Consider the following 24997-nt stretch of genomic DNA (forward strand, 5'->3'; position numbering starts at 1 on the left):
AAATCAAGTGGCAAGTGGACGACTAGACGGGCCGTATGGTTACTAAGCAACCTCGGGCCAGTATTTTATTCATCACACTTCTATGCTATGGGAATAAAAATACGAGAGCTGGGAGAACTTTCGTTTGGGAGGAAAAAGAGAATCTGTAAACAAGCATTATAGCGTATCGCTTGTATTTTATCTCTTATTTTTTAGGTTGTGCTATATTTTCTCACGAGAAAACGTGAATAAACATGGTTTGGAAACAATTGTGATTTTATTTCTACTTTTATTCCAGAGAAAACAGGTGCACTGTTTTTGTTGGCAACTCTGGCCCCGTCTGCACCTGGCTTTAGCTGTTTAGAACTCGTGTTTCTCCAGCCTCGCTCCCAGGTCTCTCCCTGGGCTGCGCGATCACCTTTTGATTTTTCCGCTTGCAGTCTTGCAAAGGCAGGAGAACTTAGTTTCCAGACAACAAAAATTTCCCTTAATTTTCGCTGAAATACGCCTGGCTTTGAAATGCGCCTTGCTCTGCCCAAGTAAAAATACAATATTTTTTTAGTCGGGCAGGTTTCGGACAGAGCGTCGGGGACTGTTCGCGCGCCACGGGGTAGCATTATTACTCAACGTAGCTTGACCGGGCTAACAAACTCTGTCCCTCCAGCCCTCGCTCTCGTTGCTCGTAGGTAAGCTCCAAGAGAGTCTCGCCTTTTAGAATCCCGAAAAAGTAGAGCTGAGTGAGAGCGGCCTGAGGACGAGGCTAGATGAACTTTTTGCAGAGCCTTCTGTTCTATGAGAATTGGTAGTTATGATAATAAAAATTCATGCATATGTTATAACCAAAATCTAGAAAGAGAAGGAATAATGGGAGCATTCAGGGTATTGAGCACGAGACCTCTATATTTGCATACATATCACTTTGACCAGTGATATGAAAGAAATACGTGTAAATATTTATAATCTGCAATCATATTCTTCTCTCTAAGTAGCAATTAAAGCAGCTTCATAGCAGCAAAGTGGATAAATGTTATGTCGGCCCGGGCCCCGAGTAAAACAGCAATATCAGATAATGAGAACAGCGATATTTTAAGATCATTAAGATCATTTCTAATACACAAAGGTGGTAATACATTTATTGTAAAAGCATGACTTCGAAACTTCGGGTGCTTAGAACACCACAGGTGGTGAGATCTCGTCGATTCTATCGGTGACGATAATTTGTAAAGAAGTCCATTAAGATCGGTAGTTGTCATTTTCAGTACATCCAAGCGCAATGTATCTAACTTGCAGCGCGCTTTTGGTGGGAATCTGTTATTTTTTGTGCTTCGATCTCCACAAATCGACCGCCTCAGGTAAATATACTAAAATTATTAAATATTTTACTATTATGCTATTTCCTTGTCAAAATCAATTTAAAATTATCGTACTATATTTTGCTATAAAATCTTTTGCAAAAAAAAATGTTTTCAAAAAAGGTTAACGTGTAAATAGCCTTGCGCTGGCGAAATTTAGAATGTTTTTCTGAAAAACTAAATATCTAACTTGAATCTTTTCTCCCTAGAGCTATGTCGCCAAGTCACATGGCAAACTAGAGTTGCCAATAAGACTTTTCAAGGCAAAATCATCAAGAATTTAAAGAACAAAACCTAAGGTGCTTGTGAAGTGGAATGTTTCGTTGAACCGGATTGCCTCTCCTACAACTACAGATCCTTGAGTAACACGTGCGAACTGAGCTCTTCAAGCCATCGGCGCCAACCAGAAAATCTTACGAGCTGCGACAACGAGAATTGCACATATAGAGCTATTGAGGTTTGTGCCGACATTTAATACGCATTGTTTTCAGAGAGCTATATTCTCGATGTTCAGCGCCTCACCAGCACACGCGCATTCCTCTTTGAGGACCATGCTTTTTTTTTCATTTATAAGGAGAAACCAAAAAAAAAAAAATGAAAACGGCCTTCACTCACCTAGCATTTTATCCTCATTCATTTATTTTTGTTTATGCAAACCTTTTTTCATTAATGATAAGCTGCTACTCCATGAGTTCAAAAAATTATTTTGGCCGCCCCCACCTAACCTAATATTCTCGATAAGTATTCTCGCAGGCTGTCAGCGTTCATTCTTCATAAACGCTCGGGATGGCTGGAAATCGTAGCCCAAGCATTTTTTTTGTTAATTCAGTTTTTAGATTTAAATAATGTTTTTGTTTTTAGCATTTAAGACCGTTTTATGTCGCATGAAGCCATGGGTTCATTATACTCTGTATTGTTTTAAATCAGAGAGAATTCTTCATTTTCTCCCATGATTAACAGACTCCTAAGTTTTTTTTAAAAAAAGATTATTCTAGACATATTAAAGCTGTTATTAATTATTCATCTACGGATTTTATAATTACATATTCCTTGGATGGGGCGGTACTGAGCGCTTTTAAGCCAAATGCAGGCACATCCGAAATTCGAAGGGATATTTTTTCCCAATATGTATATAATGTATAGACTATAATACATAAATTTTTCCAGAGGAACGATTTGACAAGTCTTTTTTTTTTTGGGGGGGGGGGGGAGGGGCGCCAAAATTTCACGGGTTTTGCAACTATGTTCAGGGCTTTTGTTTTTAGGATGCATGCGCAGGTGTAGTCTGTCCTAATGAAAACTGCAAGTGCCAATCAGGCTTTGATGAGCGTGGATACCGGTGTGTGTGCAAGGCGTGCTTTAACCGACCAGACTGCAATCAAGGTAAAGCACGTCCCCAGGGTCTTCTGGGTAATTTTCAATATAGCCTGCGTAGCGGCTCAAGGGAAGGGAGCTACTTTTAATATGGCGCCTACCCAGAAGACCCTCCCCAGCGTCTTCTGGAGCACAGCCATGCCCCAACCGGTCATTTCCTTATAGTTCTTGGGGTGGGTGGGGGGGGGAGGACAGCCATGGCCCTACTGGTCATTTTCTTATAGTTCTTTGGCGGGGGCACAGCCATGGCCCTACTGGTCATTTCCTTATGGTTCTTGGGGGGGGGGGGGGGGGGCACAGCCATGCCCACACCGGTCATCTCCTTATAGTTCTTGTGGGGAGGGCACAGCCATGGCCCTACTGATCATTTCCTTATAGTTTTTGAAAATATTGGGGAAGCACGTGCCCCCAGTGCCCCACCCCTTGCTACGGCCTTGCTTGATATATGCTCTTTTGAAAATTGCAGCATTGCATGAGCTCCAGTTCCGGCGAGAAATTCACGCGGATGCTGTGCACTTCAAACCACTTTCTTTCATGAACTTTACAGTAGCGTTTTGGGCGCAGTCAGTTGGCATTGGTACATGGCAAAGCGTCGTAAGCATCGCCTACGGGAACATATACAATGCCGTTTTTTTCCTACTAGGAAGTGATGGCATCAAACTCTCTGTACAAGGCCTTATTTTGTAAGTCTCTCTCTAGGTTTCCAATAGGTTCGGCGACGAGGCCCCTGGCTTCTTAAGAAAACCCGACCTTTTACTTGGGTGTTTTGTCCCTCCTCTTAAACAAATTTTACTTTGTTTACAGGGGATTCCACACTGCATCATGTGAGGTATTGGATGGCAAGTGGCACCATTTTGCGCTAACGTATTCAACAGCGCGACATAATAACCTAAAGCTGTTTGTGGATGGTGCTGAGGTCTGGAAAATCAAACCAGACGCCGAAAAAATATCGAGCTACAGAGTGACTGACAGTTACTTAGTACTCGGCCAGGACCAAGACAGTTATGGAGTAGGGTTCGTTAATAACCAGCGCTTCATAGGGAACCTAACTAGCGTCAATATATGGGATTCTGATATGAGAGGAAGTATACCAGCGTTTGCGAAGCAGTGCGTTTCAGAAGACGGAAATGTATTTAGCTGGAAGAATGCGCACAAGGGCATTCAAGGCGACATCAAAGTCGTTTGTCCGACCGATTGTGAAGCACCATGATCAATGACTTAGGAGGAAAGCGAAAAGCCTTTTCTTCGATCACACCATAAACACCCAACATCGGCATGAATCATACCGAATATCAGACCATAGACACCGTCCTCAAAAGGATATAAAACATACCTAAGATGATAGCATAGACACTGTCCTCCCCAACGGCATGGATCATACCGAATATCAGACCATAGACACCGTCCTCAAAAGGATATAAAACATACCTAAGATGATAGCATAGACACTGTCCTCCCCAACGGCATGGATCATACCGAATATCAGACCATAGACACCGTCCTCAAAAGGATATAAAACATACCTAAGATGATAGCATAGACACTGTCCTCCTCAACGGCATGGATCATACCAGATAATATCAGACACGTCCTCAACAAGAATATGAATCATCCCTAAGATTAGACCATAGACACGTCATCAACAAGGATATGAATCATCCCTAAGATCAGACCATAGACACGTCATCAACAAGGATATGAATCATCCCTAAGATTAGACCATAGACACGTCATCAACAAGGATATGAATCATCCCTAAGATTAGACATTGACACGTCATCAACAAGGATATGAATCATCCCTAAGATCAGACCATAGACACGTCATCAACAAGGATATGAATCATCCCTAAGATTAGACCATAGACAAGTCCTCGACAAGGCTTTGATCATCCCTAGGATTAGACCATAGACACGTCATCAACAAGGATATGAATCATCCCTAAGATTAGTTCATAGACACGTCATCAACAAGGATATGAATCATCCCTAAGATTAGACCATAGACACGTCCTCAACAAGGATATGAATCATCCCTAAGATTAGACCATAGACTATCCTCAACAAGGATATGAATCATACCAAAGATCAGACCATAGACACGTCCTAACATGGATATGAATCATCCCTAAGATTAGACCATAGACACGTCCTCGACAAGGATATGATCATTCCTAGGATTAGACCATAGACACGTCATCAACAAGGATATGAATCATCCCTAAGATTAGACCATAGACTCGTCCTCAACAAGGATATGAATCATACCAAAGATCAGACCACAGACACGTCCTAACATGGATATGAATCATCCCTAAGATTGGATCATTGACACGTCCCCAACAGGGATAAGAATCATCCCTAAGATCAGACCATAGACTCGTCCTCAACAAGGATATGAATCATACCAAAGATCAGACCATAGACACGTCCTAACATGGATATGAATTATCCCTAAGATTGGACTATAGACACGTCATCAACAAGGATATGAATCATCCCTAAGATTAGACCATAGACTCGTCCTCAACAAGGATATGAATCATCCCTAAGATTGGACCATAGACAAGTCCCCAACAGGGATATGAATCATCCCTAAGATCAGACCATAGACTCGTCCTCAACAAGGATATGAATCATACCAAAGATCAGACCATAGACACGTCCTAACATGGATATAAATCATCATCCCTAAGATTGGACCATAGACACGTCACCAACAAGAATATGAATCATCCCTAAGATCAGACCATAGACACGTCATCAACAAGGATATGAATCATCCCTAAGTTTAGACCATAGACACGTCACCAACAAGGATATGAATCATCCCTAAGATCAGACCATAGACACGTCATCAACAAGGATATGAATCATCCCTAAGATTAGACCATAGACACGTCCTCGACAAGGATATGATCATCCCTAAGATTAGACCATAAACACGTCATCAACAAGGATATGAATCATCCCTAAGATTAGACCATAGACTCGTCCTCAACAAGGATATTATAATCCCTAAGATTAGACCATAGACTCGTTCTCAACAAGGATATGATCATCCCTAAGATTTAGACCATATACACTGCCGCATCTCACCCAAAGATAGGGCCACTATGTGGGGGAAAAAAACGATTATTTATTTTCTGCACCACTTTAACAGGATTCTTTACAAACATAACAATTCTAATATCACAATTAATGTAAAATAAGTAACTTATTTACCTTTCTGTACAATATTTCAAATTTTGATCGTATTGAGTATTTTTTTAGTATCTACAAAAGTAACTTCATGTACAGCAACTATTTCAGGGACGCAGGTTGTTAGATTGAGTACAATTCAGTTCAGTTTAATATCTTAAGATCTAAGTTGGGGCCCTAAGTTGCACTGTTATCCAATTATGGTGTAAAGAATAAGATAAGGAGGTCTTATAAGTCTTCCAGTTTCCAGTTCAAGATTCAGAACTTGCGTATAGAGACTGTATAAACTGTATTACATATGCACTGTATGTTGTTCAAAGGTCTAATGCCAGGATGGTCCCCTACGCGAGGAGAGTTATAACCCTTACTTTGTGCATCGAAACCCGCGTAGTACAAGCAAGAATTTACGTAGTGTTTGCCGACGTGTAAAACCCACACCATATAAGCTAATATTTGATAACATCCCAGTATATACCTATCAATAACATTGACAATGAGATGTGTACTGGGTCTAAATCGGAAGAACATTTACAGTGAGGTTTGTACTGCACATCCGTACCAATAGCAAGACAATGGACTCTAGCGCTTTTTACGGCGTCGTTGGCGCTGCTGTTTCCGCGGGCCTCTGGATGAATCAGAGTTGTGATCTCGGTATTTGCTGTACAAATCACGCAATAGATCATCCAATAGATCCCCCTCTGACCTAAACAAAAGGGGACACGAGTATTAAAAAGGTGTGATGGGCTCTCAAATATCATCACCCGCAATTTAGTATGATATATAGTTAAGCGGATATAGGGGAAGGGTTGTTCTGCACTTGGGCTGCCTAGGGAAAGTGATACGTGAAAAAAAGCGATACATAAATCTCCTTTTGCATGCATGCCCCCACCCAACCCCAATGTGTATATTTGATACTCAAAATGGATATAAAGTCGGAGCTCCTGGAAAGACATCGGGTAATACAGCATTTCCTTCTTGGCTATGCATCCTCTAAAATCTCTACTTGGTGTGCATTCTATCGATGACACCTCTTTCAAGGATAGAAATTCGCGTCTATGGAAAGACAAGGTAACAGATACCCCTGCTATTAGGTCACACCCCTCTCAGCAAAAGGCTAGACCACCCCCCTGTGATGCCTGAACTAGACTCTTCTCCCACTGATTGCGATATAGTATCCAAAAGTGTAAATATCAAGTTATTTATATGAACTGGAAAGAGAAGGCATATTAAAACCGTATGGTCAAATTCAGATCTTACTTGTACTCCTGTTCAGTGGAATTACTAATTCCAAATAATTTTGGGCAATATTACAAACAGATTCATTATCGTTAATTCGTTGTTATCATATCTAATTGTTTAACGTAGTGGTGGGGCTAGGGCCTGTTACACATACAATTTACAATAACCTGTAGTATCACCAGTATGTTTCAACTCACAGGTTTCTGATTCCACCTATTCCTCCAATAGTGGTACCAATTGCCATACCGTTAAAGTACTGTATGGAACCTCAAATTACTAATTATTAAGATAGGACACTTATTACTGTATTCGTACCTCGACTGGTGTGGCGGGGTGTGGTGTTGGGCCTGGGTGTGTAATCTTGCTGGTGACCGGTGAGTATTGGCTGGTATTTGAAAGCCCTATAGAATAAGCATAAATAAGCGACAGGCATGTACTGTATGGCAAACACTTCGAACCTGGGTGACCTAAAAGGGTTGGTTGAGACAAAGTGGGAGATCCAAGATCAAAATGTGACTGGAAATTTTATACTTCGCAAAGCAAAAAATCGATCAAATAAGAAAATATGATTAAGTGCTTAATGATATATCATGGCTTTTAACACATACTGAAGGACTAACAAAGATCACATGCAAACTGCAAACACATACAAACTGGATGTACATATGGGAGTAGTTAAAACATGTGTTTTTACTACATGTCAGATCAATGACTGGTTGCTGCTGGATATTGTACTGTTCGGTATGGCTATGGGGTGGATATTTTTTTTTTATACCTGACAGGTTGCCCACTTTGTGACATCATACACCTTGTTGTCCATACATGCATAGAATGTGTTCACCACCCCAAGATATGTCGCTTCTAACCAGATGTCTCCCTGAAATTCCATGAGTTATATAATCAAAAGAGATACATAGGTATACAATAACCAATAGAAAAAAAAATACAACATGCAAGTACTCAAGATCATGCACGCATAGAATGTTTTCACCATCTCAAGATATGTTGCTTCAAAGAAAATGTCTCCCTGGAATTCCTTGCAGTGTAATCAATAGAGAATTATGTATACTACCCAATAGAATAATCAAAACACCCACATAGTTGAGTTCTTGCACTAGAATAAGTACCCAAGAGATACGAACAAAAATTGATACCACACTATGCACAATTTGAACACTATGATGTGTATAGAAGATAACTCCTTTTTTTTTTGCAATCCCCACAGTGAGATTTATACAATATACACAATATTTATTATATATACTTGTTCTCAGAAATACGGTACTATAGACTATACTGGTATTCAAATACTGTACCTCTCTTGCAGGGTGCCTTGTGTTACACTCAGCACAGAAGCGAGCATTGTAGAGGGTCCTGTTGGTTGGCACTCGGGGATGTCGACCACCGCAGGCTTCACACCCTAGCGACTCACGCATCTGAGGGAATCCAAAAAAGGTTGTTACAAAGTTAGACGGATTGCAGACAATAGAGGACGCATAAGGGGAAAATACCGAACCTCTTTCATCTTCTTGTTCAAGTCAGCAAACATCTCTGCAGGGCTGGCATAGGTTTTATCCCTCTGTTAATTGTAACATTAACAAAAATAACGATGTATAAGTATTGTACAGTATTACTTTCACATTTGTGAATTCCCAAGTTATACTAACCTGAGAGTTAAGGTCACTCTTTGCATGTTTGGTGTCAAATTCTCTCCTCTTTTCCTATGAAAAATAGAGAACTTAATTGAGAAGTTGAACTGTTATTATTGTCTAATAAGTTCCATGAGTGTATGACATGTGTATAGGAAGGCACTGTATGGTATACTGACTGTGTCACCAATGACTTCAAATGCGCTTGCTAGAATCTTGAAGGCCTCAGCTGCCTGTGGATCAGCATTCTTGAAAACAAAAGCTATAAGCTTTAAAAATTTACAAACATTGAGATGGAGACCAAGCAAAGTTTCTAAGAAAGGCACCATGCATCTGGTTAGATAAATAACGCTTACTAGCTTCTTATACTGTCTTACCTTATCTGGGTGGATAAGGACAGCTAGTTTCCTATACTGTCTTTTTATGTCATCATCACTGGCTTCAGGAGGAACACCAAGTATACTGCAAAAAAATAAATCAATGATATTATTTTAAGTTCCAGAAATGAAACTAGATAAAAACAATATGTCAAACTAATATTATGTACAAATATAAAAACATCTTAAAAGAAATGTCATGCATCATCAGAAGTTAAGCAGGAATTGTTGTTTTTGTGGTAACGGGTGTGCAGGATATTTGTTTTTGTGTGTTCGAGTTTTTTTCTTGACCCTACAATGATTGTTTTTTTTAAATTAGAGGATATTAATGAAAAAAGCTCCACCCCCCACCCCCAAAAGTTAAATGGTCAGCCCCTTACCTGAGGCATAGGCAACAGTTGGCCATTGCGACCATTTACCTGTAAGGATCACCATGTCTCCTAGACAGCATCTGTAAGATAGCATCATTTCCTAGAAAGGGAGATGCCAGTAACATACAGACTCTAGTCACATAGCAGTAGAGTACACATTAAATTTTTATGACTTATCACTACAAATAGAAGAGAGAGAAGCTGGAAAGAGGCAGAAGGGGACTATTGATGGCTACAAGAATATTTCTTACCAGTGCTTGGTAAATTGTAGGTCTTAGGTTCCTTTTTTAGTCTCTTTACAAGTGCGCTCTTGGCAAGAAGGTAAAAGTGCATGGTTCTACTCCTCCAATACCATATTTTCTCTCTGGCGGAGTCAGCAAGTGGCAGTGACTGTATAAAATCTCTTGTTTTGAAGTAGATCGTCTGCCCAAGCTGGTATGACCTAAAGGGATAACACATTGGAGGTTTCAATTTGAAAAAAAAAACAAAAAACATGTTACTACTAATAGGAAGGAACGGCAAAGAGTGCATTTTTATAAGGCAGTACTTACGATGCTACAATAAATAGCATAAGCAGAACAACAAGGACAAGTATGTAGTATAGCACCCAGATCACTCCCTTGCCAATCTTGCAGCACACCTCTTTACCTATAAACAACAAAAGAGTGAATGTCTGACACAGCAAACAGCAAAATGGTGCAGGGTGCACTGAATTAGCAAAACTCTGGAATTGGATCATGGAGTAAAAAGCACACTTACATCAAACAAAAACAAGTGTAAATTACAATAGAAGACTGAAGAACAATGATTTGCCTGTCTAAAATAACATAGTCATAGCTTGCGCTAGTTACAGTAGGCCAAATACAGTGCTCAAATGATGAAGAAACGAATATTTACTGGGCAATTCTGCACGCCCCATCATTTCTCTAATGCCCTGTGCCCTATTGTGCTCGTTACAGTACCTGACTGGGAGGCCAAGTCCAGAAGTTCCTTCATGCCAATTGAGGTGGGCATCTTCTTAGACTTGCTTGATGATGTCACACTTGACGGGTCAGGTCTGACATAGTCATCATCATCATCCTTGTTGTCCAAATTATTGCCAGCACAATCTGCAATTTTAGGCTCCACTTTAGGCCTTGCCTGGGGTGGTTGCCTGGCAGATTTCTTCTTTTTTTGTCGTTCAGCCCAGGACAAGTTCTTAATAGTGTGTGGTAGTCTTTTATCTGAAGCTAAATCATGTTTCTGCTTGGAAGTATCCTTCCCATTTCTAGCACCCTGGCTAGCTCCTTCTTGCCTCACTGGGGAAGGTGAACCTTCAGATGATGATGGTGAGTTAGTAAATCCAATACCACTATCTTCACAGTTATTCCCACCTAAAACTCCACCTGGAAATGCCCATGAATTGGTCTGGGTACCATGTTCCTGGTAATGTGGTGATTGAAATTTGTCTTCTCTGTCATGGTTATCCCCAGAACCATTAGGTTGTATGTTTGTAGTCCTTTCCATTGGAAATTGCTTTTTTTGTTTCCTGGGCTCACTGCCATTGGCCTGGTTAAGAGGCTGTTCAGATGGTGACTGAGAATTGTTGACTCTATCATGGTTGCTTGCAAAACCATTACACTGTGTGTTTGTAGTACTTTTCCTTGGAAATTGCTCCTTTGGAATCCTTTGGGTACTATCAGCATTCAATGCATCTAAAGAGGGCGATGAATTACTCTCCGAAGGTGATTTCCTGGAAGTGTTACACTGTTTTTCAGCTGCCCTTATACCAAATGATTGTTCGCCATTATTATCACTCACAGATGGTGGTTTCTTTACTCCACTTGAACTTTCTTCAGGTGAGGTTGTACTTTCTCCAAGTGAAGGCCTCTTACTTAAATTCCCCTCTTGTTCCTTGGCAACTCCACCCATTCTTTCTCCAGGGGAGGGCCTCTTACTCAATTTCTCCTCTTGTTCCTTTGTAACTCTTCTACTTTTAACTTTACCACCTGCAAAGTAGTACCTCAAGTTCCTGTAAAAGTCTTCTTCTGATTTATCCATGGAAGGGTTTTGGGCCTTTCCAGATGGCTTATTCTCAGGTGATGGCTTACCAACATAACACTTTCCATTAGAGAAATAGAGACCTTCTTCTGAATTAACGCTGGGAGAGTGAGAGTCCTTGGAACTTTGAACCTTCCCTAATCCATAATCCATAGAAGAGAGTGGAGTTTTTGATTGGGTGCTGTGATTAATCACATCAAAGCTATCTAAGCCATAGTAGTCCTGTGCTTTTTTGGGTACATATGTGAATCCAGTCTGGGATTGTGGCATTCCTTTACTTTTCTCATTTTCAATCATTTCATTCAAGAGGTCAAAGTAGCTGTCCCATCCCTCATCTGTTTCACGCTGTCTGTATACTTCCTCAAGAAACTGCTGGTCCAAATCCAAAAATGATTGACGGGCATCACTATTGTCACTTTGACTGGACAGCCTTCTTACATCCTGATAACTTGTTTCATTATGTGGAGCATTTATTCTTTCACTGTGATCACCAAAATCACTAAAGTTATTTGGAGGTAAATCGCTTAGATGGCCCTCTTCAGGTTGATTTGCTGCTGTGTATAGCGTACAATTTGATGAGTTACTGCTTACAGGGGGTACATAGTCACCTGGAAGAGGAATGTCACTTAGTCCATCAATAGAACTACTGAAGGCAAAGCCACCATCTGGAAGATCTTTTGCCCTTGCTGGATTTGAGAATGCCATGGAAGGGCTTGTATATTATAAATGTGTCTACAACATTTTAGGATTTATTGTATTTGTACAATGTCCTTGTCACCATGATAGTGAATTTGAGCTTGATCTCAGATGTTGAATACAAAGCTGAACACGGCTACAGCTCTCCTTATCTAAACAGTTGTTAAACCTATAATAAAAGAAATTTGTATTAGGCTTTTATATTTTTATTTAGCTATTTATTTGTGAGTAGGTACAAATGTGAGTTTCATTTGAACCCATGCCCTTTCACCACTAATGTCAGTCCCATACCTGTCAACCCCAAAATTTCTAAAACCTGGAGGAGACGGGGTTATGCTAATCTATTTTGCTACGCCCCCTATCTAATGAACGCCCCCCCCCCCCCCCCAAACTAACAAACTACTGTCAATTTCCTTATAATTTTTTAAAATATTAGGGGGCACGTTACCCCAGTGCCCCACCCCCTGCTACGGCCCTGTGACTATACTGAGATGCTACACCCGAAAAGGGTTCATTTGATGCTACACCCGAAAAGGGTCCGTTTGATGCTACACCCGAAAGGGTTCGTTTGATGCTACACCCGAAAAGGGTTCGTTTGATGCTTGAACTAAAGTATAGGAAGGGGTTGCAATTTTGTGATTATTTTACTATATAAAAGTATAATAATAATGAGTTTAATTCAACCTTTCGCAGTATAGACTGGATTACAGGTGAGTCAGAGATACAAGTAAGCAATACAATAAACTACAATTCATCAAATGTAATTAGCATATTTAACAGTAACAAACTCGTTGAAACGACTCGTATTAGTAGGCCTCTGATAAGATTTAGATTTAGATCTGAGATTATAACCTGGATCATGCGTAACGCGACGCCCTTTAATGATAGCAAAAAGAGGATTCTCTGGTTTGATTCTGGAAACGAATCGCTGGCAAATTCGCAATTTTCACCAAGGTTTTGTAGATTTCAATGATGACTTTTTTTTATCAAATACACCTTTTTCTTTGGTAGTTTTTTCTTTAGTAGTTTTTTTTAACCCTTCGTACCCTGAAGGAAGAGCCCCTAAAAACTCTCTTGGACAGAAAAACCAAGTCGGTTACCCCCATTTTTTATTTGCTCAAATAGTTAAATATATATGGAAAAATGATATACTGAAAGAAGAAAAAAAGTTGGGTTGTAGAAGTTTTGTTATTTCTCTTTAAAAGCCGTAAAAAATACTTTAAAATGGCGCTTTTTACCGTATGAATAGTGGCGAAAACAATGTCTTTTAGTGCGATCTCTTAAAATGTGATTTATTTTGAACATTAGCTACTACGGGCTATTGTTTAGGAGATCCGATTTTGGCAGCTTGACAAACAGAACTTAATTTTCTAAAGACTATAGGCACTCTTTTTGAAAGGCACTCTTTTTGAAAACTAAGAGTTGGGATTTTTCCTCGCACGGTCAGTAAAAACGCGTCAACTCTACGCTCCTCTGTTGTGAAAACAAGGTCGGTACCCCCATTTTTTTTATATCATTTATTGAAAGCTCTTAACTTCCATATTGTTTATGCCAAGTTTTAAAAAATTCTGGGTTGTAGAACTATTTCAAGGGAATTACCTTAACCTGGAGATTTGCTGCAAAACCTGGAGACTCCTGGTTTATCTAGGAGAGTTGACAGGTCTGCAGTCCCCAAATTGCACTGTTGTACTTACATTTAAAATAGTTATATGTTTAAATCAAAATTACATGCTAAGCGTTTTTTCACTTTCACTTATTACCCATGAAGACAAGTTATGTGTACAGAAAGCATGAGGAACTGTAAACAACATCTCAGAAACCTGGGGAAAAATTAGTTGAAATATTGACTTTCAAAAACATACTAGACAACAGAAAAATATTGCCCGATATTATTTTTCTTTTTGCTGTAAATTAAGCTTACATATTTTACTGTCAAACCTGCCGGAAGAGACAATGAGAAATGACAGAGGCTCGCACATTTTGTTTATCACGAATCGTGGCAGTAAAAATGAGCGTCCATTGGCAATGTTTCGCTGGCAAAATATGTCGTAATAGCAATAATTTCTCTACCCTACAATAAATAACGTTTAAGAAATGCTTTGTACCTAAATAATAGGTAAGCTTAAAGATAGACCAAAATAACGCGTAATCTCGAAAAGTGAAGTGAGATGTCATAATTTTAGCGAGCATTTTAAACGTTCGAATAGAGTGATTTTAGCTGTAAATCTTAACTTACTTGAACTGGATATGAAAGATAAGTACTCTCCAAGGAGTAAGATATACCTTTGATATCTTTCTAAGGCACCTGGGGCCATCACCGGAGGGTTTTAGCGAGACATTTCGGAGGATGTGGGACGAGTCGAAATTTCGGAGAAAGGCTATCGCCGAGGCCGCACTTCAACCTGTCAGCGGCTGCATTTGGCGGGAAATTTGACTATGCCCCCGCTTATATCTATTTTTTTCTCTGACCTGTTTCAGATTCTCTTCAAGTGAAAAACAGAATTTACTGGAAAATTACTAGAATATGATGCTGCCATTTGCCAAGTTTATTTACTTCTCTAGGAAAATAAAATGATTTTTTGGATTCAGTCCCTTTTACGGGCCACCTGTGCTGTGACGTCATGATCCCAGTCTTTCTGCGCTTTACACGTGTATTCAAGATGGCGGCGGCGTGTGGAGCGAAGAATGGCGTCTATCTTCTTCTTTTCACGACCATTGTTTCGAGATTAGGCTCTGCGTTGACTTTGCGCGGAGTAGCTATTACAAGTAATATTTGAAACAAATTTTTTTTTTATTTAGCAATATGTATTTCCATATAATTTATTTGCGTGAGTTATCATGATGTGTTTTCTTCTTATTCCCGGACCGTGTTAGAAAAAAAGTGACAAATGGAATTCCGGCAGATGCAATTTCTTCTGCGAAATAACCTGACTCGTTAGATTGGTATATTTATAAAGTATAACTGGCGATTTTCTTATAAAACTTCATAAAACAGTTTTATGGTGGAGTAAATTAATTGCACGGAATCCCTTGCAATTCATTTAAAGTTACTGTAAGTTACAAGCGTCAATTCAAAATCAAATATTTTTTTGTAGAACACCGTAATATTCGCAGTTATTTAGGCTACAAAAAAATAAGAATATACACTCAAATTAAATTTGGTTGTTGTTAGAATATGCAATTGAGGTATTCCTAAAAATAATTGCGTTTTACTTTGTTTTGATTTCCAGAACTTCCATTCTACGATAGCTCTAAAGACTTTACATGCTTAGATGGCTCTTTAACAATTCCATTTAGTAGTGTCAATGATGATTACTGTGACTGTAATGATGGTAGTGATGAGCCAGGTATGTACAGCATACCATTCATGTATTATTGTCAAAGCCCTAATAACTGGTGTAGCCAATGGAAGCCCCCCCCCCCCCCCCCCTTAGCAGCCAAGAATACAGACAGAATACAATTTGGCACTTAAACACAAAACCATGCTATGAAAGACTGAGGACTGCTTACGATGCACACCTTTAAAATTCAAATTGAAAGTAAAGATGGCCAGTATTAACAGAACTCGAAGCAGGACAATTTTTTTGATTTGCCTATATACTGTATAATTCAGAGGCAAAAATAAAACATATTTACACACTTAAAGTAGACTTATACATCACATATGAAATGTAGAAGCATAAGAGGAGCTGATTCTCGAGAAAATTTGACCAAGATTTGCTTTGAATTCTAATTACGTGCCGATTATTCCAGGTCATTCATGAATCGTCCTTGTCTCCGCCATCTTTACAAGCCAACAATATCTTTACAGCCGCTACCCAGAATAGAACATACATGCAAATGTCCCTCGAGATTCAGGTTGAGCTATTAGACTAAATTTTTGGAGGTTATTCATTGATTTTCTGAAACATACATGTCTATAGATTTTAAAATTATTTTGCTTTTGAATCGTCTGCTTACAACTTGCAACATGACTTGTGCAATGGTAATATATTTATCGATTGCTGCTTGTACCATGTCATGGACTCATCTGTTCATAAAGTAGTTAGCACAACTTTCTTCTAAACGATTTGTTATACTACAGGTTTGCTTTCAAAGGAGGAATATCGCAGGGGTAGTTTCTAGGCTAAAATGTTATATTTTAGCTGCTAAGTCGTGAATTGTAATTGTGTTTATTGTCATTCAGCGAATAAGTTAAACCCTGATGAAGGTTCCTAGTAGGGTTTATGCTATGAATTGTTGTAATTTGAAATAATTCATGCGGGACAGTGTATCTTATTGACCTCATTTGCTTGCATACAGAAACTTGTGGAGTCTCAAATATTTTCTTCAGTTTATCACCTTTAAGCTTCACTCTTGGGCCGTGAAGCAATGGGGAAATTATTGGGTCCATAAGTTCCGATATTGTGTATTTCCATATAATTTATTTGCCTGAGTTATCATGTGTTTTCTTCTGAATCCCGGACTGTGTTTGAAAAAAGAGTAACAAATGGAATACGGCAAGGTTCCCTTTTTAAGATTAGCAGGTTTGATTTGTTCTTTTACATCATTGTACCCTCTTTAGAAATTATGTGTTATTGCTAAAAATACTTGTTTTCTCATAGGTACTGCCGCCTGCCCAAATGGACAATTTCATTGTACAAATGCAGGTTATCGACCAAAAAACTATCCTTCGTCTAGAGTAAATGATGGCATTTGTGGTGAGCATGACATTCCTGTAGACTAACTTAACATGTTTACCTAAAACAATGGAAGAATTAAAAGGAACACTTAACATCAGCTTTAAGATGATATATGGCTTAACCTTGTATCTTCCATGATGTAATAATACAGAATATGTTTTTTTTCATTTTTGTTTACAGAGACCTGAAAATATCACTGTTCTTGTTATGTTTAGATTGTTGTGATGGAAGTGATGAGTATGATGGCAAAGTGAATTGTCCTGATACTTGCAAGTAAGATTTTATTTTTCAAGCAGTAACACTTCATACCCTACTCTTGAAACTGGATATTATGCCATTCTTTTTTTTTAGAGAACTTTACAAACAAGAGTTTGAAAAAAGAAGACATGAGATTGAACTTGCCAAACAGGTATGCACTTGCATGTTTTTGTCCTGTCAGTGTTGTAAGAGATATGGAACTATATTGCTAAGAACGTCTTGTTTTCAATTAGGGATATGCTAAGAAGCAAGAATTTAGTCAAGATGGGATAAATAAGAAGACAGAAAGAAAGGTATAGTGTGGAATTATCATTCTAAAAGTCATACACAGCAAACCACTGATGACAATATAATAATGCCACACATTTTCTACATAGAAAAAGTTAGAGGATCTGAGGCTCCAGCTTGAGCAGAAAAAGCAGGTTGTTGCTGAACTTCAAGGTAAATAATTGAAATAGTTAGTGGGATCAGAAATTTTGAAAACATAATAAAATTATTTTTATATAATATATGTCTTGATTCTTTTTTTATAATTCTTGTCTTGTACTTTGTGTAGCTACTACTGTAAGGGTACAGTTGATGTCTTTGAGAATACTGCTTTATTCTTTCCTTGTATATTCTTGTCTTGTGCTTTGTGTAGTTACTAAGGGCACAAGGTTGATGTTTTTTAGAATACTGCTTGATTCTTTTTTTGTTTACTCTTGTCTTGTGCTTTGTGTAGTTACTAAGGGCACAAGGTTGATGTTTTTTAGAATACTGCTTGATTCTTTTTTTGTTTACTCTTGTCTTGTGCTTTGTGTAGTTACTAAGGGCACAAGGTTGATGTCTTTGAGAATACTGCTTGATTCTTTTTTTGTTTACTCTTGTCTTGTGCTTTGTGTAGTTACTAAGGGCACAAGGTTGATGTTTTTGAGAATACTGCTCGATTCCTTTCTTGTTGATTCTATTACGATTTTTGTCTTGTACTTTGTGTATAGCTACTAAGGACAAGGTAGAAGCTGTGGAAAAAGAAGCCAAGGACAAACATGACAAGGAGTGGGAAGGTAAAGGAAAATTAAAGTATCCCATTAATACTGGTTCGTGCTGCTTTTTGGATAGACTTTGATATTTACTTTGCCACATACCCAGGATTTGCAGAGGGGGATACGGTAGTATTTGATTATTTTTCAATAAGAAATGACCCCCTCTTTGGGTGCAAGTATCCTTCATAAAATTTTCCCCATTTTCCCAATGCACCCATTACCTATTTTATGTTGTAGAGATAAATGGTCACTTTGTTTCTTATCATGCTACTGGTTGGGTATTGTAGAAACCAAGGCCAAGATTCTGGCAGAAAGAGCTCACAATGCAGCTGTGGCAGCCTTCAAGTTACTGGATACTGATAATAGTGGAAGGTAGAGTATGGGAAGTGCATGTGTTGAATATTTTGAAGCATTTACATCTCAGATTGTGGAAGGGGGTATAAAGATGCATGATCATCCCGCATTTTCTTTTATGTTCTCTAAAATCCAATGTAAAGTGTGATAACATTGCTAGCCGAAACAACTAGCGCTGCTTTTTGAACACTAAAATTATATTGGAAAATGCTGTTACTTTGTTCAATAACATTTCCTTTCTGTTGAGGTTCAACAACATTTCCTTTATTTTGTGGTTCAACAACATTTTCTTTATGTTGTGGTCAGCTGAGCAAGTAGGTGTCAGCCAACAGCTGGCTGGTGATGGGGCTGTTTGCATAGGGCTTAAGCAAATTGTGTATGACAACATACTCTTTTATTTTAGTGTAACATCTACCTTTGCACTTACGTATATATAGGATATTCTTCTATTTTTGAGGCTTATATATATATGTATTTATACACTCTCTTTCAGCTTGACGAGTATGGAGCTTATGGTCAATCCATATATGGACAAGGAGTATACTGCTGAGGAGGCCAGGGTATGAAACACCCAGTAGATTATTCCTGAATAATCGTACCAAATAAATATTGATTTTTCTCCACAAGGGCAAGCCTATTTTGTGCTAATGGTTGTAAACGTTTGTTTCAGGAACTTCTTGGTGGCACAGATGAGACAGACGTTGACAGATTTGCCAAAGATTTGTGGACCACATTCAAGGACAAGTATGGTGTGAAGCAGGTGATGCAAACAGTGCTGAATAGCATACCATGGATATTCAATTAGATAACTCTATACTCATGCCCATGCAAATGTTTAAACAAATATTTCTCTAGGAAGAGAAACCTATTGATGCATCACCTCCAGAAGAGAAACCACCTACAGACGAACACCCAACTGAAAGTATGTGTTAACTGGTCTTGTTTTCTTTTAACAAATTTAGCACTATCTGAAATTGCCTGTGTTTTGTTTGATGTGTTGACAAGTGTTGGCATGTTATGATAAAGTGCCATAGTCCGTACCCTGCTAGCAGAGCTTTTTCCTGTTTGCTTCTATCAGTTCACTTATCCATGTTGAAAGTCTGTTCTTTCGCAGTCTCGTTTGTTTGTGTCCGCAGAAGAAACCCCTGCCTACAGCCGCTATCGAATCCTGTTGAGCATGCGCATCAGTCACCTCCAAGTTTTTGGAGGTAGTCACAGCTTTGTGCTGTGTGACAGCAGGTGTGACAGCTTTTAGGAATTGATTCATGCCGGTAATGTTTTCAAACACTAAAGTGATCAGATTTCCAGAACTTTTGACATGAATGCTCACAACTAACACCATACATAATAAACGAAATAAGAATTTTTAAACTAGTCTAAAGAAGCTGTGTTACGCTGTTAATACAGTTAATCAAGAGTGCAGAAGTAGCTCCTGATTGACACTTGTTTCTAATTGAACCTTTCAAGTGCTTTTCTGGCTTTTTTTGTATTCATGCAGTATTTCAAAACTTTGGAGTATCGGTCTTCTGGTCTTGTTTGATATATTTATAGCAAAAATAAACTTTAACCGCTTTTAGCTACGAATCTGCTACTGAGCTCAAGCGCGAGTGCTTTTGCATGACAGAGTTCAAAGTAGCTCAGTTTAGTTCAGAGTGGCTGCGGTGGGGAATTTAAAAATACAGCTTCACGTGACAAGAACTCCCATGGTAACAGCAAAAATAACTTTGCGCATGCTCAACGTAATTCGAAAGCGGCTGTCGGCAGAGGTTTCTCCTGCGGACACAAACAAACGAGAACGCGAAAGAACAGACTCACGACACGGATAAGGGAGAAAGCTCTGCTAGCAGGATACATAGTCCCTCATAACCTAGTAGCATCATCTCACTCCAGCTTGTGAAAATACTAACATGTAACCTATAGACTCTTATCTCTTATCATTCCACATAATACCTCAAAATTGGATTACCATTAGAATGTTATTGTTAGTTATACTCCTATACATGGGCATACCCAAGGGGATTGTCCAAGGTGTTCTTACCACCCCCACCCCCCATTTTGCCAGCATATTTGTAAAGAAACACAATAAGCCTGCTTTATGACATTGTTTTCCCATAACACTTCTCAAAAGTTTATAAGTATTCCACGATATTCTTGGCCTGGTATAGATGCACAGGTAAATGGATAAGTGAGCTACCCTATTAGCTATACCCTGTGCTACACTATAGCTAAAATATAGAAGGGTAGGGGTAGCAAAGTGGACCCCCCTGCATACAAAGAATCCTGGGTTCTCCCCCGGCTTGCCACTAGCCCACCCTTCTTTGTGCTCCCTTCATCAGCTGATAAGCTAGTAATGAGGCAGCTTAGCTCCTGTAATTCCTCATCTATAACCCCAACACCCATCTTCCTTTCCTAGTTGTTAACAAAAAATGAGGCAATGATATGTTGCTTAGCTCCTGTCGATCCTCATCTATAACCCCATCATCCAAATTCCTTCATCAGTTGATAACCTCGAAATGAGGCAATGATATGTTGCTTAGCTCCTGTCGATCCTCATCTATAACCAGCTATCATCCAACTTCTTGCATTAGTTATTAAGTTAGTAATGAAGCAATGATATGTTGCTTAGCTCCTGTCGACCCTCATCCAACCCCACCATCCATTGATGATACCATTGATGATGATGCTGACTTGCCAGAAGTGGGAGACGATGACGATGACGAGGGTGACGATCTAAAGGATGAAGCTGCAGCTAGAGCCACTGATTCAAAACAAGGTGACTCACATACAATAGGAGCACTGAGGCAAACAGTTTTCTTATTCATGAGCTGTTACTTTTAATTACGTTACACCCCCTCGCTCTCATTGGTTCGCTATCTCGGAATAATGGACAGTATTCACCGCTTAAACTTGGAATAATGAGTCAATTTGTGAAATTACCATAAAAAACTTTTTGCACCCGAAGTTATCCAGCTTCACATAAAAATTGCATTTTTGCTAAAACTAATTTGGATTCATTGTCTTTAAGGAAAATTGGCTTCATTGGAGGTTCAGTATTTCGTGGTAGTTAAAAGCATTGTGTGGAAAAACAGAATGTATTTGGTGCCCTCGATGTTCAAAATCTTAAAAAAGATACGAACATCAACAACTGTCAGAAGCGATACAACGTTTCACGCAACCATTAAAGTTGGAAATTCGAGAAAATTATTAACAGCAAAATGTGTCTTGTTCAGTCGCCACCAAGTATATACTAAAACAATTTTTCTCCTCAGACCCTGCAAATAGCGGTGGATAGTTCCCTCGACCTCTCGGGCTCTCATTTACTTCGCTATTCACTCCGCCTTTGGCTAATAATTGTTACTTATAGGGAATATGACATCTGCCTCAAGTAAATACAAGTAATGCAAGGGCAAATGCTAAATGTTTTATGTTTATAGAAGAGGAACCCGTAAAGCCAGAGTATGATGAAGAAACCAAAGCAAAGATCACCGGTGAGTAATGCTGATGACATATTTCCTTCAATACAGCCATTTCTCAGGAGAAAAGTATTGGCCTGGTGGTCAGAAATTACATTTGCTCTGAGATGTTTCATTTAAAAGGCTTCAATGTTTGAGAGATGTTGTAAAACACTTTGTATCTCTCAAACTACATTGTTAAACTATGTTGTTTTGGGATCCATCATGTCTAATGCCCCAGTAATAATTTAATGGGGGAAAAAGTACATTTGGTTCTTGTCACAGATGCTGATAATGCAAGAAAAGAGTTTGATGCCGCTGACATTGCCAAGAGAGACATTGAGCGCGAAATTGGGCAAGTGTTACTCCTAAACGTAAAATTCGATGTGACTTGCTTTGTTATTTAGTCCCTTTGCTCTTCTGCTTTAGCTCGAACCCTTGTATATCATCTCATATTATTTTGTTTATCGTGCATTGCAGAGACATTGAGAAAAAGCTGAATATAGACTTTGGTGAACATGAAGAGTTTGCCGCTCTGTATGGAAACTGCTTTGAGTTTAGAGACAGAGAGTAAGAAGAATGGGTTGCTGCCAGTTTGAAGTTTTTAGTCTTTTCTAGGCTATACCTGCCAGTCAAATCATAAGGGACTGATAAAAAGAAATCATACTTTTCCTGGGATTTCATCTCTTGTAAAAATAAAATAACATGAAGTTTTTGGATCTCTTAAAGCCGCATTGTCACCAGTTTACTTCCGGAGGTCCGACGGAAACCTCATCCGTTAAAAGACAAAAGAATCTATTAAAATCCGAGATATTAAACAGGCCATCCGCTCTAAATTATCAATCACATCCTCACAGAAACTTCCAATAAACACACTGCTTTCAATATTTTGAAATATTTCCGTTAAAAAAACATCGGATATTTTTACGTAAGCGACCGGAAGTAAGTTTACTTGGTGACAATGCGGCTTTAAACCATAATCTCTCGTGCTAGCTCGCCACAAACAAATAGCAGCCATGTTATTTGTGCCACTAATTCTGCTTCTGACCATGTTCTGGTCAATAAAGATTGTGTTTTGATACCGCTATTTTTTTTATCCAGATATCTTTATAAACTGTGCCCATTTGACAGAGCCACACAGGAGCCGAAGGATGGCGGTGCATCTACTTCTATCGGGTATGTCAGTCGCCTGATCGGGTACATTCCTGTGTTAGCTAACAGTATAGTAGGTGTTTCCATGGAAAAATCCCGCCTTTGAATGGTGGCCAGTTTAGGGATGCATATGAACTGGTTCTGAGTACGAAGTGGATCGCGCATTTTCGCTCTGACATTGTATGCACGTGTAAGGCGTTTGATGGCTTAATATGTTGAATATGTTTTTATTTCTTTTTATTTCAGAAACTGGGGCGAGTGGAATGGATCACCCTATAAATATAGCCGCATGAAGTATTCAGATGGTCAAAACTGTTGGAACGGCCCGAACCGCTCGACACAGGTAAACGCATTGGGACCGTGCTACTTTGCCAAAACAGTGATGTTGGGAGGTATCCTGCCTCTTCTTTTTAGAGGCATCAAGTAACGCGGAATCCTTCAACTGCTCAAACGTTATAGAAATACAGCTAATTCCGAATAAATACACATCACAAAGCAATGAGAGTTTATTGTGACCTTTATTTTCAGATATAAGACAATTATAGGACAATTACATTAAATCGTGAATTCGAGCTAGTTACTAGGATTGACTGGAGACTGACTGAGAGGTTGGTAAGCCAGTGCCTAAAGCAGGATTTTTTAGAGGGGGTTGCAGCACTAAAAAAGAAAAAGGTGACATTCCTTTACTACCATGTTGGGCAGATGACTACAAGCTGCCCCCACAACCTCCTCCAAGAGTGTCACAGTGACAGCTTACGATACAGAAAGAGGGGTGTGTCGGGAGGGGAGGGAAAAGCACTGACAGTAAAACTGATTGATTTTAGAGTCTTGACGGATTTTAGCTTGGAATACAATGACGGGTAGCTAGCCCATGTTCTTAAGCGTTTCTATTTCCAGGTGATCCTCTCATGTGGACCGGATAACGAGGTCACTTCGGTGTCTGAGCCCAGTCGGTGCGAGTACCAGATGGAATTCAAGACGCCCGCCGCCTGCCAACACCATGAAGACATACTTCACCAAGAGTTATAACATGCACACACTTCATGAATTACACAATAGCCAGCTCTATATTCCACTCAAGAGTTATAACACGCACACACTTTATGAAGTACACAATAACCAGCTCTATATTTCACTCAAGAGTTATAACACGCACACACTTTATGAAGTACACAATAACCAGCACTATATTCCACTCAAGAGTTATAACACGCACACACTTCAGAATTAAACACAATAATTAGCTCTAGGTAAAATCACATTTTTTTGTACTTCATTTTAGAAATGAATAGAGAATTTTATAAGTACGATGGTTACCATGAACAATGTATCTTGTTTGTTTCTTTCAATGACTCTTCCTTTCTGCATCGCGGGTCATTTAGGATAGAGTGCACCAAATCTTTACTCACTTTATTGTTTATATATTTGATGTCCACTTGCGAAATGGTCTCAAACAACACCCTCCCCCCCCCCACCCCCCTACCCCCACTCACCCAAGAGATCCTGGAAAGCGCCCTACCATGCGGTGCTCGTAGTTATCTCTGTTCTTATTTGCCCTTATAAAGATGTGAGAATTGATAGTTCCTTCGTAGATAAGTTATGCTTGGCCTTTGTAGCGCCCATTATAGAGAGTTTAGCACTTTATTTCGTTGGTCGCGAAAAAAAAACCGCCTGTTAGGGATCGCCCGCAAGGAGCGCGACTCCTCGAGCTTGTAACAGCGCCGCGCGCCTGTTTTTATTGCGTGAAATCATGCATCATACACCGAGAGGAAGTTGCGGTGGGATGTTAAATTTCTAGAT

At 39.2% G+C, this 24997-nt stretch overlaps 3 protein-coding genes across 6 annotated transcripts; 2 read left to right on the forward strand and 1 right to left on the reverse strand.

The window, feature by feature from the left end:
* Positions 1-1629: 1629 nt before the first annotated feature.
* On the forward strand, positions 1630-5828 carry LOC116614785 (neuronal pentraxin-1; the record flags this gene model as incomplete). The annotated part of the gene is made up of 4 exons (XM_032376197.2): positions 1630-1788; positions 2597-2714; positions 3172-3388; positions 3510-5828. Coding segments are annotated over 4 exons (900 nt in total), but the record flags the coding sequence as incomplete, so codon positions are not given.
* Positions 5824-14690, reverse strand: LOC116614780. 2 transcript variants are annotated; one of them, XM_032376182.2, is made up of 13 exons: positions 14561-14690; positions 10504-12446; positions 10093-10189; positions 9793-9983; positions 9590-9641; positions 9171-9255; positions 8973-9041; positions 8812-8865; positions 8661-8723; positions 8461-8580; positions 7920-8021; positions 7460-7545; positions 5824-6608 (listed from the first exon to the last, which is right to left on the reverse strand). In XM_032376182.2, the coding sequence occupies exons 2-13, from the start codon at positions 12284-12286 to the stop codon at positions 6485-6487; spliced, it is 2826 nt and encodes a 941-aa protein (XP_032232073.2). In that variant the 5' UTR covers positions 12287-12446; positions 14561-14690; the 3' UTR covers positions 5824-6484. The 2 variants fall into 2 exon arrangements, with proteins under 2 accessions (XP_032232073.2, XP_032232072.2); XM_032376181.2 differs by having other exon boundaries at positions 14514-14669.
* A 196-nt stretch (positions 14691-14886) lies between these two features.
* On the forward strand, positions 14887-24520 carry LOC5507521 (glucosidase 2 subunit beta). 3 transcript variants are annotated; one of them, XM_001628096.3, is made up of 19 exons: positions 14887-15043; positions 15508-15624; positions 16882-16977; positions 17175-17232; positions 17311-17368; positions 17451-17510; positions 17595-17658; positions 18195-18260; positions 18527-18611; positions 19087-19153; positions 19264-19353; positions 19449-19515; positions 21220-21366; positions 22028-22081; positions 22331-22400; positions 22526-22615; positions 23147-23221; positions 23444-23540; positions 24095-24520. In XM_001628096.3, exons 1-19 carry the CDS (start codon positions 14899-14901, stop codon positions 24224-24226), a joined length of 1638 nt encoding a protein of 545 aa, XP_001628146.2. In that variant the 5' UTR covers positions 14887-14898; the 3' UTR covers positions 24227-24520. The 3 variants fall into 3 exon arrangements, with proteins under 3 accessions (XP_001628146.2, XP_032232080.2, XP_032232081.2); XM_032376189.2 differs by having other exon boundaries at positions 21289-21366; XM_032376190.2 differs by lacking the exon at positions 21220-21366.
* The last annotated feature ends 477 nt before the right edge of the window (positions 24521-24997 follow it).

Source organism: Nematostella vectensis, chromosome 1 (genome assembly GCF_932526225.1).
Source record: "Nematostella vectensis chromosome 1, jaNemVect1.1, whole genome shotgun sequence".
In the NCBI taxonomy this organism is placed as follows: domain Eukaryota; kingdom Metazoa; phylum Cnidaria; class Anthozoa; order Actiniaria; family Edwardsiidae; genus Nematostella; species Nematostella vectensis.

What these genes read in the sequence shown, in the direction of transcription:
- LOC116614780 (XM_032376182.2), bottom strand. Translation starts at nt 12,286, where the DNA reads ATGGCATTCTCAAATCCAGCAAGGGCAAAAGATCTTCCAGATGGTGGC. An exon ending in GGACTTGGCCTCCCAGTCAG is followed by an intron (nt 10,190 to 10,503) that starts GTACTGTAACGA and finishes TGTTGTTTATAG; the next exon opens with GTAAAGAGGTGTGCTGCAAG. An exon ending in CAAAGTGGGCAACCTGTCAG is followed by an intron (nt 7,546 to 7,919) that starts GTATAAAAAAAA and finishes CTTATTCTATAG; the next exon opens with GGCTTTCAAATACCAGCCAA.
- LOC5507521 (XM_001628096.3), top strand. Translation starts at nt 14,899, where the DNA reads ATGATCCCAGTCTTTCTGCGCTTTACACGTGTATTCAAGATGGCGGCG. An exon ending in GATACTGATAATAGTGGAAG is followed by an intron (nt 18,612 to 19,086) that starts GTAGAGTATGGG and finishes ACTCTCTTTCAG; the next exon opens with CTTGACGAGTATGGAGCTTA. An exon ending in GCCCGAACCGCTCGACACAG is followed by an intron (nt 23,541 to 24,094) that starts GTAAACGCATTG and finishes TTCTATTTCCAG; the next exon opens with GTGATCCTCTCATGTGGACC.